Source organism: Melanerpes formicivorus, unplaced genomic scaffold (genome assembly GCF_026170545.1).
Source record: "Melanerpes formicivorus ecotype bairdi unplaced genomic scaffold, bMelFor1.0.p_v2 SCAF_2, whole genome shotgun sequence".
NCBI classification, from domain to species: Eukaryota; Metazoa; Chordata; class Aves; order Piciformes; family Picidae; genus Melanerpes; species Melanerpes formicivorus.
The window spans coordinates 58,791,539-58,806,978 of record NW_027142354.1 but is presented as its reverse complement, the minus strand read 5'-3'; the positions used below and the strand labels follow the sequence as shown (position 1 = coordinate 58,806,978).

The 15,440-nt window shown below is 59.3% G+C and overlaps 1 protein-coding gene across 3 annotated transcripts; it reads left to right on the top strand.

Annotated features, from left to right (window-relative positions):
- Nucleotides 1–477: 477 nt before the first annotated feature.
- Nucleotides 478–14,128, top strand: SLC25A48 (solute carrier family 25 member 48). 3 transcript variants are annotated; one of them, XM_068163168.1, is made up of 8 exons: nucleotides 478–849; nucleotides 2,655–2,698; nucleotides 5,661–5,732; nucleotides 6,293–6,545; nucleotides 7,595–7,843; nucleotides 9,570–9,703; nucleotides 11,638–11,767; nucleotides 12,333–12,418. In XM_068163168.1, the coding sequence occupies exons 1-7, from the start codon at nucleotides 804–806 to the stop codon at nucleotides 11,758–11,760; spliced, it is 921 nt and encodes a 306-aa protein (XP_068019269.1). In that variant the 5' UTR covers nucleotides 478–803; the 3' UTR covers nucleotides 11,761–11,767; nucleotides 12,333–12,418. The 3 variants fall into 3 exon arrangements, with proteins under 3 accessions (XP_068019269.1, XP_068019259.1, XP_068019249.1); XM_068163158.1 differs by lacking the exon at nucleotides 11,638–11,767 and having other exon boundaries at nucleotides 7,598–7,843; nucleotides 12,333–14,128; XM_068163148.1 differs by lacking the exon at nucleotides 11,638–11,767 and having other exon boundaries at nucleotides 12,333–14,128.
- The last annotated feature ends 1,312 nt before the right edge of the window (nucleotides 14,129–15,440 follow it).

The window sequence follows — 15,440 nt, the reverse complement described above, 5'->3', positions numbered from 1 at the left end:
TTTGGGATATCAGCCGAAAAGACAACGCAGGAACTGGGGACAGCTCCTGGAAAGAGAGCACTGACATTGGGGATGCCCTGGGAAGAAATGCCACAGAAACTGAGGACACCTCCTGAGCAGATTATTCCAGTGAAGCAAATGGAGATGGTTTCAAGCTGAGTGAGGCTGGCTGAGGCACAGTCTTTATCCTTGGACTTTAAAACTTCACAGTCCCTAAATCCCTGCTTTTCCTCTCCATACAGACCCCCTTCCCCGCTGCCTGGCTGCCAAGCAGCCGGGTCTGCCCCCGCTACCTGGCAGCGGGCAGCATCGGTCCCACGTGGAACACTCTCGCTGCCCCCCGTGTCTTCCCCGCCTGCCCGGGACCCTCCCCGCCGCCGCCGGCCCCTGCGCGGCTCCTTTAAGGCCGGTGCGTGATGTCACCGGGGCCCGGAGACGCTGGGCGGACGGCGGGGCAGCGGCGGGGAGAGTGCCGGGGGGACCCCTGCGCTGAGGTGACCCTCTGCCCGCTGAGGGACCCCTGCCCGGAGGGGACCGGTGGCCGCCCCGCCCGGCTGGGACCTACTTCCTCTCCGGCGGAGATTCCACGGCCGGGACGGCTGCCCGGAGCGGACTCCCTGCCCCGTGGGGACCCCCTGCCTGCAAGGGAGGTCCTGCCTGGCGTGACACCCTCGCCGGTGGGACCTCCTCCCCCCTGGGAACCCCTGCCCGGCTGAAGATCCCCCGGAGGGACTCTCTGCCCGGAGGACTCCCCCGTGCCCTGCGGGGACCCCCGCCCGGTGGGACGGGCTCGACGGCTCAGGATGGGCAGCCTCCAGCTGCAGGACTTCGCTGCGGGCTGGGTGGGCGGTAAGCGACTGCGGGGGCTCGGGGTGTTGGGGGGATGGAGGCAGCGGTAGAGCCGGGGGGACAGGAGTATGGGTGGGACTAAGACCCCTCCGTGTCACCTAGGGTCCGTGTGTCACCGACGTGTCACCGAGCGGCGCGCTGGCGGCAGCGGCTGCGCGGGGTGCTGGGCTCCGCTGCGGCTCAGCAGGGCACTTTTAATCCGGTTTCCACGGGCGGGATAATCAAAATTTGTGTCTCGGTAGGGCTGCTGCTGCTGCGCTGGGAGCTGGGAGGCGGCTGCCGGAGTCCCCCCGCACGCCCCCGGCCGGGCTGCGAGGGCAGCAGCCGGGGCTGGCCGCAGCCGGGGCTGGCAGCAGCCGAAGCGGGGTGCCCTCCCCGCTCAAAGCCGCACACGCCCCCGAGGGGAGGCAGCCTCCGGCTTGACCCCGCGGTCCCGACTCGGCAAACAGGGAGGGAATCGATGCGGGCAGCGGGAAATGCTGGTTCCAAACACCGGGGAAAGAGACAGCAGGGAGAGAAGGAGGCAGCAACCCTGCGGGGTGTGCCGCGGAGCCGCCGAGAAGGTGCACGGCCGAGCTGCTCTGCTCCTAGGGTGGGCAGAGAGGCAGTGGTGGCGCTGGCCACCGCCACGGCACAGCTCTGCCCGGGCTCACCCCGAGGCTCAGAAGAGAGTGGGAGATGGTCTCTGGATGCAGCCCAGCCAGATGAGGTTAACTGACTCGAAAAACACCCCAGAAGCTCTGGGCAAAGGTTAGGCCAGCAGCTGATTTGGGGTCTCTGTGGGAAGCTGTGCAGCACACAGTGCTGCCTCTGCCCCGCTGAGCCCAAACTCCTGGGGCTGGAGCAGGATGTCTGGGGGGTGGGCAGCCACCTGTGCTTGGTGCTGATGGCAGTGGTCAGCTCGCATCCACAGCCCTGGGCTGGTCTAAGGTTAAGGTTTAGAAGGACAGGGGGCATTTCACCAGAGGTTTTTGGGTAGAGTCATGGGGTGCTGACCGAGGACATTATGCTCTTTCCAGTCCTAACCCACTGCCAGTCAGACACTCCGTGTAGTCTCCAAAGCACCTGGGGACACTGGTTTGCACAAGCCCCTACAGACACCCTGCAAACTGCTGCTCTTGTTTGCAACAAGCACACAAAAGTGCATCCTGGCACGGCACACGGATTGCTCTGCCCTCCTGGAGAGGGGGGAAACCAAGTCACCCTGTGCCCTGCCACGGGGAGTCCTGGCAGTGAGCAGTGTGGGCAGGATGCTAAGGGGGACTGAAGAACCATGGAGAATGAGGCTGGATGGAGCTGTAGGGAGTGATGCAGAGCAGGATCCTTTCCTGTTTTAAACTGGATCATCCCTGAAAGGCATCTCTGTAAACTGCTCTTGCAAGAGCAAAGGATGGGGGTTCAGAGCCCCACCAGCACTCAGCTCTGGGGCACCTCTGTCTGAGCCAGGAGAAAGCACTTGCTTGTGTCTAACCTCAAGCTCTTCAGTTTGAGGCCAAACGCTTGCATGAGAGTGCAAGAGGGGTTGGTTCAAGGACAGGACATACAAACACAACTCTTCCTCCTCCTCCTTCTCCTCCTCCTCCTGCTCAGGTGCCTTTGAGGTGTAAAGTTGGTTGGGTCCAGGGAAGCAGTCAAGGTTAGCTGTGCTGCTGTTTCTGCCCAGCTTTTACCTGTTGGGCACTGCAGGGAGCCTTGCTCTAGCAGGGTCCAGCACAGCTGTTCCTCCTGCCCTGTACCCCCACTGCTTCCTGTCCTGTCACAGAAGCTCTTCAATGCCTTGTGCAACACTTTGCTTTCTCCCCCAGGAGCTGTCAGCGTCTTTGTGGGGCACCCCCTGGACACCATCAAGGTAAGACCCTTTGAACCACACTCTCACATCACCACCCAAGACCCCCCTGACAGGCAAAGAGGCCTCTCTGAGGGGCAGCTCAGCCTGGCTAGGAGTCTCAGAGGCTTTCCTCCTCTCCAAAGCAGCTTTTGGAGGAGGAACTCACGGACCTGGCTGATAGGTAGGAGTTCCTCCAGTGAGGAAGACTCCTGCTGAACATTAAACCTGGCCTTACCTAATGTGTGGCTCACCAAACAGTTCTGCCAATGCTTTATTGAACTTTGCCACAGAGAAGCATTCAAAGGGCAGCAGGGGAACTGTATTTGCTTTGCTGCAGGCACATTTTTATGTGTTTTCCTAGTGCTGACGAGGCTGAGAGGGCAGAGTGCTGAAATTTCATCCCAAGGCTATGAGATGCAATATTTGCTATCTCTGCAAGACAATTATTCCTCAGGGGGAAAGATCTAGAGATGCAAGGAGATATGTGCTGGCATGATGCAGGCAAGCCCATGCACACACCAGCACAGCCTGCCCCAGCCCAGCTGACCAGCCCTGCTGCTGCCTCCATGGCCTCATGGGGATGGGGGATCCTTCCCTAGGGCCAGGAGGGAACAGGACTGGGTGTAAGACTGGGAGGGGTATGTGGCACCCACACCACAGTTCCCACCAAGCAGACCCCTTCCCTCAGCCTGGCCCCTTCCCAGCATCATTGGGTTGGAAGGGACCCTCCCAAGTCATCTTGTCCAAGCCCTCTGCAGCAGGCAGGGACACCTCCAACTAGATGAGGATTCTCAGGGCCCCATCAAGTTTGAGTGTCTCCAGGGGTGGGGCCTCCACCACGTTTCTGGGCAGCTTGGTGTGGTATTTCACCACTCTGCAGCTTCCATCAAAGCCAGGCAGCTGCTCTGTTTTACTCCATGGTGCTGCAAGCCTCTGAGCAGCTTTCCATTTCATCACTTTTTCATGCTCCACACTGCATTAATTCCCCCAGGACCTCCTGCAGAGCCTGGGTGTCACCCACCAGCCCTGCTGTGCTCACTGGCATGCCACAGAAAGAGGCTTCCTGAGGAACACCTCTGCTGGTGGGAGTTGACAAAGATGCCAGCAGGGACCTCAGTGCTGGATGTGAGGAGCTTAGCTAAGGGCCATGTGCATGAGGGGCAGCTTGTGAGGACACTCAGCTGCCCTCAGTTACTCAAGAGCTGTATTAACTTGACCCTCTGAAGACCTGGTTACTGTGTAAAGGGAAACAAAACCCAAGCCCACGGAGCCAGAATGGAAATGTCTGGGCTGAGTGTGCAAAGGAAGCCAGGAGGTAACACAGGGCTGTGCACTGCAGCTGTCCTGTCCTGGGCTGCCTAGCCTTCAGCCAACCTCCTGCCTGGTCCTGCCTGACCCCATCACCTCCAGCATGAGCCACGGCACAGGCTGGTCTGCACCCCCTGCCTGGGCCTGCCTGCATTGCACAAGGAGTGCTGCAGCTGCCAGCCTGCCTGCAGGGCTCGCTGAGTGGTCTGCCCCGGCTGTTGCCTTCTCCAGGGGCTCTGGCCAGGCTGGGAGCTCTGCTTGCTGTGAGCAGATGGATGCATGGAGCAGCCCCTGGCTGAGGGACGAGCCTGGGGTTTGGTCCTTCCCACTCTCCAGCCAGGGTCCCACCACGACATCCCACCAGGGAGCCTCTTGCAGGGCTCTGGGCTAAGTGGTTGTGCCACTGAGCCTTCTATTTGCTGTGCTAAAGCTCTCCTCAGGCACAGACCCCAGAGGACACAATCTCCTTTGGGCTTTAGATCCTCAACTAGAATCCCTGCTTCACTCTGATTAAGTTAGGGCTGAGCCACGGCAGGGGCTGGGCACTGTCCCTTGAGCAGGGGTGGGCACTGTTCCCTCCAGGCTTCGTTTCATCCCTCCTCCTAGCAGCAGTGCTGGTGGATGTCACCACTTGTGTTGTCCCCTTGCCCTAAACCCATCACAGACAGAGCACATGTGAAAGTCTTCCTGTGAAAAAGGAGCTCTGGCCTCGGCCAGGGTCTGTTCACAGCATCCCACCATGGGGAGGGCTGGAAGGGACCTCTGGAGCTCACCCAGTCCAACCTCCCTGCTCCAGGGGGGCACCCACAGCAGCTTGCCCAGGATGAGTGTCCAGGTGGGGTTGGAATCTCTCCAGAGGAGGCTCCACAACCTCTCTGGGCAGCCTGCTGCAGGGCTCCAGCAGCCTCAAGCTGCTGAAGCTCCAGGTCCCGTGGGGAGAGGAACCTTTCCAATTGCTCACAGACCTCCAAGGCCAAAAGCTGCATCCCTTGGTGGGATGCTGTGAGCAGCTGGGCTGGCAGATGATCCCAGCAGCCCCGGGGGTGTGCTGTGTTTGCCTCTCTGTGTGCCTGGGGGAGGGGGGGAGGCGTGCTGGCTCACACAGGCTCGGTCCTGCCTTACACCTCCTTGCTGCCAGCTGGGGCAGGCGCTTTCTGGAAGGCATGCAGCCTCTGCTTTCCAGAAACAAGATGTCTGTGCTGGCAACCATGGCAGAGTGTTGTTTGTTTTGGTGAGGAAGGGAGAATTTCTCAGAGGGAGCTGAATTACTGTGTCTCCATTTAAACATTCCTATGGCTTGAAGTCCCCCTTGGGGGGCTCCCGGGGGAGCTTTCCTCTCCATCCCAACCTCCACTGAGATTCCCTAGGCAGAGGAGACCACACCACTCCCATTTCCACCTGAAGCAGGAGCTTGGCAGTGCCAGCAGCCTGCTGTGCTGCTGTGCTGGGCCAGGCTGGCTTCTCTGGGCTGGAGAGGGGTCTGACACTCCCCAGCTGCAGATGCTGCTGCCCTGGGAGGTGCTGTCCGCCCCACTGCCGGCAGAGAGCGAGGAGGGCAGAGGCAGGCTGGGGTTATTGCCCTGGGTCGGCTCTCCAAGCAAAGCACACCTTGTGTGTGTCAGCAGGAGCCTTGCCTGGGCTGGAAGCACGCATCTGAGTGGCATTTGTTTTGCAGACCCGCCTGCAGGCCGGACAAGGCTATGGGAACACCCTCAGCTGCCTGCTCACTGTCTACAGAAACGAGTCTGTAAGTGCTCTGTCCTGCTCACAGCCCGCTGGGGGAGCAGGCAGGAAATGCATCAAGCAGCTGCACAGAAGCCCCAGGCCACATCCCCAGCAGTGCCCTGGAGGCTTTCCACCTGGATGTGCTCCTGTGTGACCTGCTCTGGACGATCCTGCTGTGGCAGGAGGGTTGGACTCAGTGATCTCCAGAGGTCCCTTCCAGCCCCTAACGTTCTGTGAGCTTCCAGCAGAGCAGACTGCTCAGAGCCAATCCAACCTGAGCCTGAAGGCTGCCAGGCATGGGGCTTCTGCCACCCCTTTGGGCAACCTCTGCCAGCGTCTCAGCAGCCTCAGAGCAGGAAATCTCTTCCTTCTGCCGAAGGTTCCTGTTCCTTCAGCACACCCTGAGCTCTGCAGAGCCTTTGCAAGCCCTGGGCAGCGTGCACTGATTTGCACTTGCTCAGGTGTGCAGAGAGCTGGTTCCAGCTGCTGCCTGGCTTGGCAGTGCTGGGCCGACAGAGCAGCTGGGGGGCACGCTGCTGGGTGCTGCTGGCTCTCCTAACTGCTGCTCCCCTCCCCGGGCAGGTGGCTGGGTTCTTCAAGGGCATGTCCTTCCCCCTGGCCAGCGTGGCCGTCTACAGCTCCGTGGTGTTTGGAGTCTTCAGCAACACCCAGCGGCTGCTCGGGCAGCTGCGCCACGGCGACCCCGCGCAGCCCCCGGCCCTGCCCGACATGCTGCTGGCCAGCACCCTGGCAGGGCTCGTCTCCGTGGGCATTGGCACGCCTGTGGATCTGGTGAAGATAAGGCTACAGATGCAGACGCAGCCACGCACCGCAGGTAGGCAGCAAGAGCTTCCTCCTCCTCCCCCTGCTGGCTCTCGCTGCTCACCGACAGCTTCAGGACAGCTTTGCTTCACAGCCCAGCTCTGCGCTGCAGCTGAGCTGAAACTGCTTCCCTCTGCCTCGGGATGGGGCCCACCCTGCTCAGCTCAGCTCAAGGGGAGACTTTTTTGTATCAATGTGATTGATCAGATCTCTGTTGGCATTTCCACCTGACCGGGATCAATAATGGACGCAGGTCTGCTCAGGACCAGGAGCTGTGGAGCAGCAGGCAGGTCCCCTGGAGATCCCAGCAGCAGCTCCACAGCTGCCAGTGCTAATGCCAGCTCCCCACCCTGTGCTGCACACTCTCAGCCCCACAGACCCTGCTCCACAAACCCCTCTCTGTTGTTGCCCACTCCTCTGTCCCAAGCCACAAGGACACAGGGACGCTGGAACGCTGCTGGCAGATGTGGGGCAGGGTATCAGGTACCCAGGTCAGGAGGGGATGCTGGCAGCTGGAGCTCTCCAGCAGCTGCAGGCAGCAGGAGCTGCTCCTGCTCGAGAGCTACCAGCAGGGAGCAAGCTCCACCAGAGCAGGTGCAGGGCTGAAGGAAGAGCCTGCAGGGCTCTGGGGCTGGGCAGCCTGGATGCCAGCAGCTCCACAGCTCTCTGCTGATTGCAGCTGTGCTCTGTCACTGTGCAGTGCTGAGAGCTCTGCATGGCTGTGATGAAACAGCAGCATGGGCAGCTTTAGAAGCCTCCATGCAGCTTACCAACCTAAGGGCCCAGAATTGGGCACATAGCCTTACACTGATTTGGAAACCTCACTGGGCACCTAGTGCCTGGCAGGCATGCCATGAACTGAGGCAAATCCACCCTGAGCTGTCTAAACACCTTGCAAAACGGACCCAAATCCTCTGCTTTTTGTCCCCATGCTCCTCAGTGACCCCAGCAAAGGCAAATGGGTGGCAGTGATTCCTGCTGGGTGGAGGTGGGCTCTGGAGAGGAGTCCTGTGGCAATGTGTCTGCTCTAATGGTTGGATCCTGTTGGTTTATCTGTTGCAGCAGACACTCAGCTCAAGCCCGTGGTTCCTGGGTTCCCTGTGTACAGAGGCCCAGTGCACTGCTTCAGGACAGTGCTGCAGAACGAGGGGCTGCCAGGAATATACCGAGGTGCTGGAGCAATGCTCCTGAGGGATGTGCCTGGCTACTGCCTCTACTTCATCCCCTACACATTGCTCTGTGACTGGAGCAGCCCTGAGGGAGGCCTTTCCCCCAGCCCCTCCTCGGTGTGGCTGGCTGGGGGTGCAGCAGGTAAGCAGCGCTGGCAAAACACGGGCAGGAAGGTTCCCAGGGCAGGTAGCAGGAGTGACTCAGGGGCCACCAACCTCTGGTGACCAGGAGAGGACATGAGGCTGAGCGACCTTCCCCCCCGGGGCCAGGTCCCCTGGCAGCACCGCAGTGCTTTATGACTTGGCAAACTTTATGGGAGCGTTATCAGGCCTCCATCAGAGGATAACAGCCAGGACCTTCCTCTCCCTGGGCGCCTGGCAGCAGCCTGCCTGTCACACTGCCAGGGGAGCGCGGCACAAGGCAGCCAGGATGCCTCCAGGAGAGGACTTCACCCTGCTGGCTTCCCCCCAGCAGGGCGTGCAGCCTGCCTGCAGCAGAAGCAGCGCTGGCTCCTGTGCCCTGGGCACACCTGCCGTGGGGACTGGCACACACGTCTGTGATTGTGTCTGTGTGTGTGTCTGTGTGTGCCCGTGCCCCCAGGGCTGTATGTGTGCCCCCCACAGCTGCATGTGTACCCCTCAGGGCTGCATGCGTGCCCCCCAAGGCTGCATGTGTGCCCCCATGGCTGCATGTGTGCCCCCCACAGCTGCATGTGTGCCCCCCAGGGCTGCATGCGTGCCCCCACGGCTGCATGTCTCAGGCCAGCCCTGCACCCACTCCCATGCCCTGGCCACTCCTGCAGGGCAGACTCCTCAGTGCAGGTCAAGCTGCAGCTCAGCTCCTGGTTACAAAACCACGGAAGGGGTTGGGTCGAAAGGAACTTAAAGCTCAGCCAGTTCCAGCCCTCTGCTATGGGCAGGGACACCTCCTGCTAAACCTCATCCAGCCTGGCCTTGAACATCTCCAGGGAGGGGTCAGCCACAGCCTCCCTGGGCAGCCTGTGCCAGAGTCTCTCCACCCTCACTGGCAAGAACTTCTTCCTCATCTCCAGTCTAAATCTGCCCTCTTCCAGTTCCAGTCCACTCCCTCTCCTCCTGTCACTCCAAGCCCTCCTGAAGAGTCCCTGCCCAGCTCTCCTTAGCCCCTTCAGGCACTGGGAGGCTGCTCTAAGGTGTCCCCAGAGCCTTCTCTTCTCCAGGCAGGACTCTCCCAGCCTGTCCTCACAGGGGAGGGACTGCAGCCCTCTGATCACCTCTGTGGCCTCCTCTGGACTGGCTCCACCAGTTCCAAGAGAAGTGCCCTGCCTGTTCCTCCTGCCAGCAAACAGAGCCCTGGCCCATCCAGACAGGTTCTCTGCTCTGCTCCAGCCCTCACACGGACCCAGACAACCTCTTCCCCGTCCAGCTGGGCCACGACAGCGTATCACAGCTGCCTGGAGCCTCCTCCTGGCCGCAGGAGGTGACCCTGCCTCTTGTTTGCCTTTTGAGCTCAGACTTTGCTTTTCCCCAGCATTATCTGAGGACTCCACCGCTCCTGAAACCATCCCCGGGGGCAGCTGCCTGCGGCACCGCACGTCCCTGCTGCCCCTGCTGCCCCTGCTGCCCCTGCTGCCCCTGCTGCCCCTGCTGCCCCTGCTGCCCCTGCAGCCCCTGCAGCCTGGCAGGAGATGGACTGGCACCTCTGGGGAGCCTGCATCTGATCACCAGCAGTAGCCCCCCCAGACCTCAGTGATTCTTCCAGAGGCAGGGAGCTCTGCTGTGTGCCGCAGGAAGGATGTGGTAGACGCAGGATGAGTTTCTCAGCTTGCTGCCCTGCGCCCAGGGGAGCACAGGGAAGAGGTGGCTCAAATACTTCTGCATTCCCCTAGGAGCCATTTCCTGGGCAGTTGCCACTCCGATGGATGTTGTGAAGAGTCGAATCCAGGCAGATGGAGTTTACCTAAGCAAGTACAGAGGCACCCTGGACTGCATCCTGCAGAGCTACCGGAACGAGGGCTTCAAAGTAAGTGCTGCTCCGAGCGCAGGCTGGGGGTGAGGCGTCTGAAAGCCAGCACAGGCTGCTCCCACGCTGCCTGTGGGGGGTCAGGAATGGCCACTGAGGAGTTAGCATCATGGCAGTAGGTAATTGTAGTGCAGAGAGAGCAACAGTGTGCCCTGCAGCGGTGCAGAAGGGACTGACTGGGGGGCAAGGGGGGTCACAGTCTGCTGGGGGCATTAACTTCAAGCACCACTCCATGTCCCTGCATTTAATGGGGGCTGTGGTTTGACTTAGCACAAATTAGTAACCCTTGCCTCTGTGGTTGCTCCTGCAACATGCAGAGGTCAGGTGCTGGAGTCACCATCACTGGAGGTGTTCAGGAGGAGACTTGATGGGGTGCTTGGTGCCATGGGTTAGCTGTTTGGGTGGGTTGGATTGGTTGATGGGTTGGACTCGATGATCTTGAAGGTCTCTTCCAACCTGGTCTGGTTTATTCTAAGTAAAGGTTCCCCTTGGGAAAGCCTCTGGTGGCTCTGAGCAGGGCTTTGGTGCTGCAGGCTGAGGGTGCCCACCCTGCCTGTGCACCAAGGGAGAGCCTTCTGAACCTGCTCTGAGGACTGCTTAGGTTTCAAAGGGGAAGATGGGCTGCCTGCCAGCATCAAGGCTTATCTTGTCTGGCTGTGGCTGTCAGTCCAGTGAGAGGTGTTTGCTTTACCTTTGCCTCACTCAGATGTGAATGGCAGAGCAGCAGGGCTTGCAGCTGGGCTGTGCTGCCAACCCATGGTGAGGAGAAGTGAATGATTCTGGCACAGAAGTAAGCCTGAGGGGAAGTGGCTCCCAGAACCTTTTAGCTCTGAAGTGTTCATCTGCACACTCTGAGGGGGGAAAGCCATGAGGTGCACCAAGAGAAGCACCCTGCAAAGTCACAAGCCAGCATGGCTTAAACAGCTGCCAACCAGCCACTATGCCATGGCCAAGGAGCTTCCAGCCTGGCTCTGGCTTTGCTGGGGAGGGAGGAAAGTCACAGCCACCTGAAGCACAGCTCCCTGCAGAGATGCTGAAGGCCATGCTGGGCTGGCCAGAGCAGGGTCAGGATGCCCAGGCTCTATGCAGGCTACACATTCAGACTCAGGGGGGCTGCCAAGGGAACATCCAGAGGTTTCCCTTCTCTCCCCATCCTCATCCTCATCCCCCTCCCCATCCCCTGCCCTCCTTGTCCTGCCTGGGTGTGAACAACTCTTTCAGGCACTTTGTTTTGCTGGAGCTCCAGGCTGCTTGCTGGCAGTGTTTCTGTCATGCTTGGCACCCAGACCACAGCCAGCAACATGGGATTGAGTAAGAGCTGATGATAAGACACAGGATCCTTCCTTCAGGAGGAAAAGCCTGTCAGGTGTTGGGAGACACTCCAGTGGTAATTGGCAAGCTCAGGCCTGGCTGTTTTCAGCCTGGAACTGGCTGGGACTAACTGCCTGGTGTGAGTGCAGCTCTCTTCCTTCTGCACAGGCAGGTGTGCCCATTCTGATGAGAAACATCTGTGTCCCTGTGCCCTTCTTCATCATCCTCAGGCTCTACCTCAGCTCTGTTGTGTTGTTTCATGGACACTGCAGAGGTCTTCATTTCCTCTTTCCCAGCTGAGCACAACACCCCAAGGAATCGATGCCCCAAGCGTGCCCACACTGCAGCTCCATGCTGCAGGCTCCCTCCTGCACTCTGTGAGTGTGCTTTGGCTCTGCACCAGGCAGCATCGTGCCCTGCACTCACTGGGTATGAGAGGTGGTGGTGTTCAGCTGAGGGCTAGTACTGCTCAGACACTGAGCTCCTGGTGGTGGAGCTGAGCCCTTCCAGGCTCTGTTGCAGTGGCTGTGGCAGCTCTGCCTTTGCTTTCTTCTTCTCCTCAAAGCAGCCAGCATGTTCCTGCAATGCCAACCTGTGCTCTAACCTTTCTCCATCCCCAACAGGTCTTTTTTAGGGGCATCACGGTCAATACAGTCAGAGGATTCCCAGTGAGTTCAGCCACATTTCTTGGCTATGAACTTTCCCTCAAAGCAATGAGGAGAGGCCAAACTGAGACCAGTCCTTAACTTCCAGGTCAGCATATAAAGCCATTCCCTAGCTCTATTCAAACTAGAGAATCAATCTTTGAATCAAACAGAGCTGCAATTGCACTGATCCCCTGAAAGTCAGACAACTTCCACGGGCACCAAGGCCTGAGCAGCCAAATGCACTTCCCAGCTGGGTGTGTGGGGCTTGGAGCAGGCAACAGAAGTGCTGGTGGCTTTTGCTCCATGCCAGAGCTGCTGGAATCTCACTGCAGTCTGCTCTGCTGCTTGTGAGTGTTGTGATGAGGATGAATCAGAAAAGGAAAACCTGAAGCAAGAGCCTTCCCTAACACTCTCTCAGTTTTGAAACCTCCTTCCCACCGCAGTCCCTGCACAGGGTCCTCGATCCCTGCACGAGGAGCTGAATCGAAGCCCTTTCCAAGTGCCTTGGCTCTCACCCCACAGCTTGACTCTTCCCCTCACAGACCCAGGGCTGCATTAAAAACATCTGACTCCAGGACCCTTTCTAGCAGTCAGATGCTGAGGATGATTCTGGGCAGTCTTTGCTGTTGTCTGCAGTGCTTCCTAAACCTCCTTCTCTCTTGTTTCAAAAGTGTTGCCAGGAGGACCTGAAAGTCTCCGACTTTCCTGAGCCCAGCCAGCAGTGTGGTGTTGGTGAGGGCTCAGCTGCTCTGAGAGAAGACTCCTGTCCTGCTCCTGCAGCATCTGTTTGCTCTTCTGCCATGAACTGTGTCCTTGGAGGACCCTGAAAACTGCAGCAGCTCCATCACACCCAAAGATTCTTGCTGAGCCTTTCACTCTGGTGCCTAAGAGCACCTTTCTCATGCCCGTGGTGGCGTTGGGCTTCTTCACCCAGGACATTTCTCCTACTGTAGAACTGAGGGAACAGCTTCCTTCCCTTCCCCACACCCCTGAGACCTTCCCCAGCCCCCCAGCCCAGGGAGCCTCTCTTGCACAGCCCTGCACAGGATGCTCCTCTGGTTTGTGCCCAAGGAAAGGAGGAGGAGCAAGGGCTGAGCAAGGGCTTCTGGTGCAGGAAGGTCTGGATTCCCACCAGATCCCAGCTTGCTTTCAGGCTCAAGGCAATGGATGACTCCACCTGTTCCAGGGGATCCTCAGTTTCCACACCAGAGAGCTCTGCCACCCTCCAGCACTTACCAGGAAACAGTGCAAAGGGCTTCAGCAGCTCCAGGTTGTCTTCCAAGGGAGACACTGAGCCAGGAGATGGGAGGATGCTAGAGGCTCAGCTGCTCCTCCTCTGCAGAACACAACAGATCAAGTCCACATGCCATACAGGAGGCTGCCTGTGACTTCACCTAACTCACTGCTGTGAGGCCAGGGAGCTGCAAGAGCTGTCTCATGAGACCTTCTGATCGCCCTGAGGTGGAGATCCAGCTTGAAAGCTGTCAAATGCTGCAGGCTTCAGCCTGGAGAGGCCACCACCAAAGAAAGCCTGGTGAAGGGATGCAGAGCTCATCCCAAGCTGCACCTCCAGCTCCTTGCTGCAATCCCAGTGAGCCAGCTGGGGCAGACCCAGGTCTCTTTGGCCTACCTCAGCCTTTCAGTTACTCCAAGGTTAGTTTTGTTTGTGCTGTTAAATACCTCCATGCTTCATGTTCTAAGCATGGAGCTTCTTATGCCAAACCCCAGCCAGACCCAGTTCTGCTGGGCCCAGAGGACTCTGGTGGCACTGGCAGGAGAGGCTGAGTGGGCAGCACTTGCAGAGGGAGATGTGGCACGGGGCAGCAGCCTGGGGCAGCAGCCTGGGACAGCAGCCTGGGACAGCACTGTCCTCTGGGAAATGTGTGGCACCCCCCTCTCCCTCTGCAGAAGGGCTCTGGGGACAGAGCCCAGTGAGGTCAGTCCCAGCAGCTGCCCTCTGCCAAGGTTCCTGCAGACAGCCTGGAGCAGCTGCCCAGCCTCCCTCAGAGGAGAAGGGGAGAGGAACTCCTGTGTGAAGGGAGGAGTTGGGGACACGACTGGGAGAGCTCAGCAGAAAGTGCCTAAAGCCTGAAGGCTGGAGCCAGTACTCACACAGGGGGTCCCTGCAGGGGGCCTGACTTCAGACCTGCAGGGTGGCTTCCCCCCAGCCTGGCCTGCACAGGGCACAGTCGGTGCTGCTTCATCTCAGGACCTGCAGGCGAGGAGGCTCCCGGTGCCTCCCGGCTTGGCAAGGGCACAGGGAGCTGGCTTGGATGAACACTGTGGGTGCAACTGATGAGCCTTCACACAGGCATTTGCTGTTGGCTCTACATGAGGAGTCACCCTTCCCATGTGGCCTGTTTTTATGCCTACAAGGAAACCTTGCTCCTGAGGTGCAGCACAGCTCTCCTCTCCGGGGTGCCGCTGGGTCTCAGTGCAAATAAAGGCTGATGCTTATCTGCCTGCATTATGGAAAGTGGAGCCTGAGTTAATTCAACTGAAGTGGTTCACACCAAGCTGGGCAGCTGGAGGAGCCTGCTCCCAGGGGTGCTCTGGTGGCTGTCTGCATCCAAAGCAGCACTGCCAGCAGAGCCAGAGAGGGGATTCTGCCGCTGCCCTCCGCCCTGCTGAGACCTCCCCTGCAGTGCTGTGTCCAGCTCTGGAGCCCTCAGCACATGGACCTGATGAAGAGGGTCCAGAGGAAGGGCACAGAAATGCTCAGGGGGTTGGAGCACCTCTGCTGTGAGGACAGGCTGAGGGAGCTGGGGGGGTTCAGCCTGCAGAAGAGTAGGATCTGGGGGGAACTTAGTAACAACCTTCCAGTACCTGAAGGGCTACAGGAAGGCTGCAGAGAGGCTGTCTGCAAAGGCCTGCAGGGACAGCACCAGGGCAATGGCTTCAAGCTAGAGCAGAGCAGACTGAGACTGGATGTGAGGAACAAGCTCTGCACCAGGAGGGTGGTGGAAGAGTGGAACAGGTTGCCCAGGGAGGTGGTTGAGGCCCCAGGGCTCTGGGCAACCTGATCCAGTGCAGGATGTCCCTGCTGGCTGCAGGGGTTTGGACCACACCTTTGGAGGTCCCTTCCAACCCAACCCATTCTGTGATGCTGTGTAAAGCCCTCAGCCTCATGCTGGAGCTGCAGAGGGATTGGTCCTGAGATCCTCCCTCTAGTTAGACCAGACTTGAGATGGATGATGAGGATTTACCCAGACACAGCTCTTGTGCAACACACACCTGCCAGGAGCTGCTGCCAGGCAGAGCTGTGTGCTGCCAGGTGTGAGGAGAGAGCAGAGAGCAAAACAGTGAAGAGTGGGATGGGAATGAAAAGCTTTGGCCACATGATGGCAACCTTGGCCGTGGCAGGGCACGGTCCCAGCTGATGCTGCCAGGCAATCTCCTGTCCTGCTCCACTCACAGAATCCCAGAATCCCAGCAGGGACCTCTGGGCATCACCCAGTCCAACCCCCTGCTCCAGCAGGGCACCCACAGCAGCTTGCCAGGATCACAGTGGCCAGGGGGAGCTGGAAGCTCTCCAGAGGAGGAGACTCCACAACCTCTCTGGGCAGCCTGCTCCAGGGCTCCAGAACCTTCACAGCAAAGTTTAAGGGCTCTGGTGTTAGAGCAGAACCTCCTGGGTTCCAGTTTGTGCCCATTGCTCCTTGGCCTGTCCCTGGGCAGCACTGACAAGAGCCTGGCCTCATCCAGGCTTGCCCCCCAGCCTTTAGCCCCTCTGGGGCTGCTCTTCTCCAGGCTCTCAGCCTTTGCTCCTTGTAGATGAT